Source organism: Chrysochloris asiatica, unplaced genomic scaffold (assembly GCF_000296735.1).
Source record: "Chrysochloris asiatica unplaced genomic scaffold, ChrAsi1.0 scaffold00058, whole genome shotgun sequence".
NCBI classification, from domain to species: Eukaryota; Metazoa; Chordata; class Mammalia; order Afrosoricida; family Chrysochloridae; genus Chrysochloris; species Chrysochloris asiatica.
In genome coordinates, this window is record NW_006408576.1 from 1 (window position 1) to 3,536 (window position 3,536).

General features: G+C 39.7%; 1 protein-coding gene across 1 annotated transcript in view; it reads right to left on the reverse strand.

Annotated features, from left to right (window-relative positions):
- Positions 1 to 256: 256 nt before the first annotated feature.
- Positions 257 to 3,536, reverse strand: part of LOC102836840 (protein FAM150B-like) — a gene marked incomplete at its 3' end in the record, with an annotated part of 21,036 nt that continues 17,756 nt past the window's right edge. The window contains exon 5 of the mRNA XM_006863993.1: positions 257 to 377. Coding sequence (XP_006864055.1) covers positions 257 to 377 — 121 coding nt within the window. The remainder of the gene's footprint in view (positions 378 to 3,536) is intronic.

Below are 3,536 nucleotides of genomic sequence, written 5' to 3' on the forward strand. Positions count from 1 at the left end.
AAAAAAAAATCAGGATTAACATCTTTTTAAAATGTGTTTTTTAAAAGACACTTCTACTTTCAGCCAAATGCAAAATGTAGTGTTTTCCTTTATATGTAAGTTAAATAAAAATACTCAAGTTTGAAGTTGCTAAAAAGTAGTCCATGATTATATGTGTCAGTGTCTCTGTGTAAGTGTGAATGTGAAGTGTGTGTGTGCATGTGTTATGTGTGTGTGTACGATTTGTTGAGATAAATAATGTAAAGAGATGACTTACCAGCTCTTTGCCACTCAGGATTATCTCCATTGTCAGGGACTTCACTCTTGCCCAAAGGAATGTTAGGATTATTGAAAAGCTCCAAGCTTTTGGATTCCTCCAAGGTGCAGTTTTTAAGCTCCTGAACAATATCCAAGATGATGCTTAAAAGTGTCTCACTCACTGTGAGTTCTTCATATTCGGTACTCCCTCGGCATGGTCCCACGGACACCAGCAAAAGCACCAGTCCCAGCAGGACAGAACACCTTGGTCCACTCATTTCAGTTTGCATAAGAAGGTTCACGATGGCGTGTTAAATTAGGAATGAAACTGAAGGAAAATCGAACACCCTCTCCAGAATCTTTGTTTACTGGAAGAAGAAAGGAGAAGGAGGGAGAGGAGGAGACAAAGAAAGTCAGAGAATTGGTGGGGAAGGCGGGGAGAACACTCCTTAAATAGAGCAGAGGTGGGCTTTTGTTTTTTTATGTGCCGTGAAGTCAATTCTGACTCATAGCTACCCTGTACGGGGTTTCCGAGGCTGTAAATCTTTACGGGAGTAGAAAACCTCAACTTTCTCTCGAGGAAAGATGGTGGTTTTGAACTGCTGACCTTGAAGATTGCAGCCCTATTCATAACCACTATGCTACTAGAGCTTCTGATGGAAGTAGACTGCCACATCTTCTGTTATGGGTGACTGATGGTCTTACACAGTCAGTGATGGGTTTGAATAGCTGAACTTTGGATTAGCAACCAAGTACTTAGCCATTGTGCCACCAGGGCTAGTTATTAACATATTCTGTGCCAATGATGACATCATCAGAATTATATCATCAGAAAATACATAATGGCTACCTAAGTATTCTCTGTTGTTAAGTGCCGCTTAATAGGTTCCTACTCATAACAACCCTGTATAGGATTTCTGACAAGCAGCTGGATGGTTTGAACTGAGGACTTTGTGGTTCGATGTCCAGTGCTGATCCTGATGATGGAAGAAAAGTTGTGAGATGACATCAAGAACATCTTACATGAGGAAAACAAAACATCATTAAAAAGACAAAATGAAGTTAGAAGTCTCTAAAACTTGCTCTTGAACATACAGATACAAAACCAACTAAAAGAAAGGAAGTAAAACAGCTGAGCACAAGGTTTCTAAGAGCTGCTCAAAAAGACAAAGAAAAGTATTATAATGAAATGTGCAAAGACCCAGAGTCAAGATCAAAATGGAAGAACATGCTCAATATTTCTAGAACTGAAAGGACTCAAGAGAAAACATCATTCCTCAAGTTGCAGTATTGAAGGATTCTATGGACAAAATATTGGTAGAGAGACACTATACCAAATATAATCCATTGATGTTTAAGCCTTTCAAGAGGTACATTGATCAAGACAAATGGTGGTGTAAGCTGCTCTGAAGGCATTTATAACTAACAAGGCTCCAGGAATTGAAAAAGTACCAATTGAAATGTTTCAACAGACTGATGCAGTACTGGAGGTACACACTAGTCTATGCTAAGAAATATGGAAGGGAGCTAACAGGCCAACTGATTGGAAGAGACCCATATTTGAAACCATTCTAAGAAAATGCAGAAATCACAATATCATTCATATCACATGCAAGTAATATTTTTTCTGAAGAGAATTTAAACATGGCTATAGCAGCACATTGACAGGTTGTTGTTTTGTTAAGTGCCGTGAAGTCAATTCTGACTCATTGACTCTATATAGGGTCTTCAAGGAGTGGCTGGTGGGTTTGAACCACAGGTCTTGTGGATAGCAGTCAAGTGCTTATTCTATAACACCACACCAGGACACCAGGCTGCTGCCAGAAATTCAACCTAGATTCAGAAGAGGGCATGAAACTAGGTATATCATTGCTGACCTCAGATGGATCTTGGCTGAAAGCAGAGAATACCAGAAAGGTGTTTACTTGTGCTTTATTGATGACACAAAGGCATTCAACTGGATCATTAAAAGCTATGGATAATATTGTGAAGAATGGAAATTCCAGAACACTTAATTTTGCTCATAAGGCACTTGTGCATTGAACACGAGGCAGTCATTTGAATAAAACAAGCATTCCTTAATGGGTTATATTCAGAAATGTGTGTTAGAAAATTGCAATGCAAATGTACGAGACAAAGAAGAATGATAAGTAGTTTGGAAATATGGCTTTAGTGGTAGAAGTCATGCTAAAGATAGCATGATAGAATTTTGCAAGACCAATGAATTCTTTGTGGCAAATACCTTTTTTTTTTCCTTCACATTTGATATTTTTAATAAAGGTGTCTACAATTTTGTAGCAACACTTCTTAACTTACTGTCATATAATAGGTTTTTTGTTTTGTTTTTCATAGTCTACATGGGAGAACATCAGCTTTACATTTATTCCATCATCCATCATTTCATTGGCATAGTTACCTTCCCGTCCATGCATCCTCACCCAACCAAGGGGTGTACCCTGTAAGGCTGAGTGCCCCCACCACCACAGTCCTCAGCCCCTTTCCATCTCCTGATCCTGAGTCCGAAGCCACACCATCTCTTGACGTCATCTTCTCTGCCTCCATCTCAGGCCTCACTGCCTCTCTGGGTAGGATTCCTCTCTTCGCTGTTCTCCATCAATGGTCCCAGGGTCCTCCACTCCTAGACTGATAATTTAATCACTCCCCTCTTTGCTACAAAATGTAGCAAAGTGTAAATCTTTACGGGAGCAGAACGCCTCATATTTCTCCTGCAGAACAGCTGGTAATTTCGAACTGCTGACCTTGCAGTTTGCAGCCTGATTCATAACCATTATGCTACCAGAGCCCCTTTATGGAAGTAGATTGCCACATCGTTCTGCTGTGCAGTGACTGATGGTCTTACACAGGGAGTGATGGGTTTGAATGGCTTACTTTTGGGTTATTAACCAAGTACTTATGCACTGTGCCACCAGGGCTATTTATTAACACATTCAGTGACATCTTAAGAACACATTCGATGTATTAGAGAGTGATGACTGAAGAGCAGAGAGTTGTGATATGACATCAAGAACATCATACAAATCATTAAGACAGCAAGAAAGAAGGAAGAGATCAAAATAGATGTCTACAGAGACTCAGAACCTTACTTTTCAGTGTAGACATGCTAAAGTAAATGGAGGATAGAAGGATGTAAAGAACTAAATAGAAAATTTCAAAGGGCAGCTTGTGAAAACAAAGTCAATGTGTAAAGATCTTGTTGTTGTTGTTATGTGCCATCGAGTCGGTTCCGACCCATAGCGACCCTGTATAGGGTTTCCGAGGGTGTAAATCTTTACGGGAGT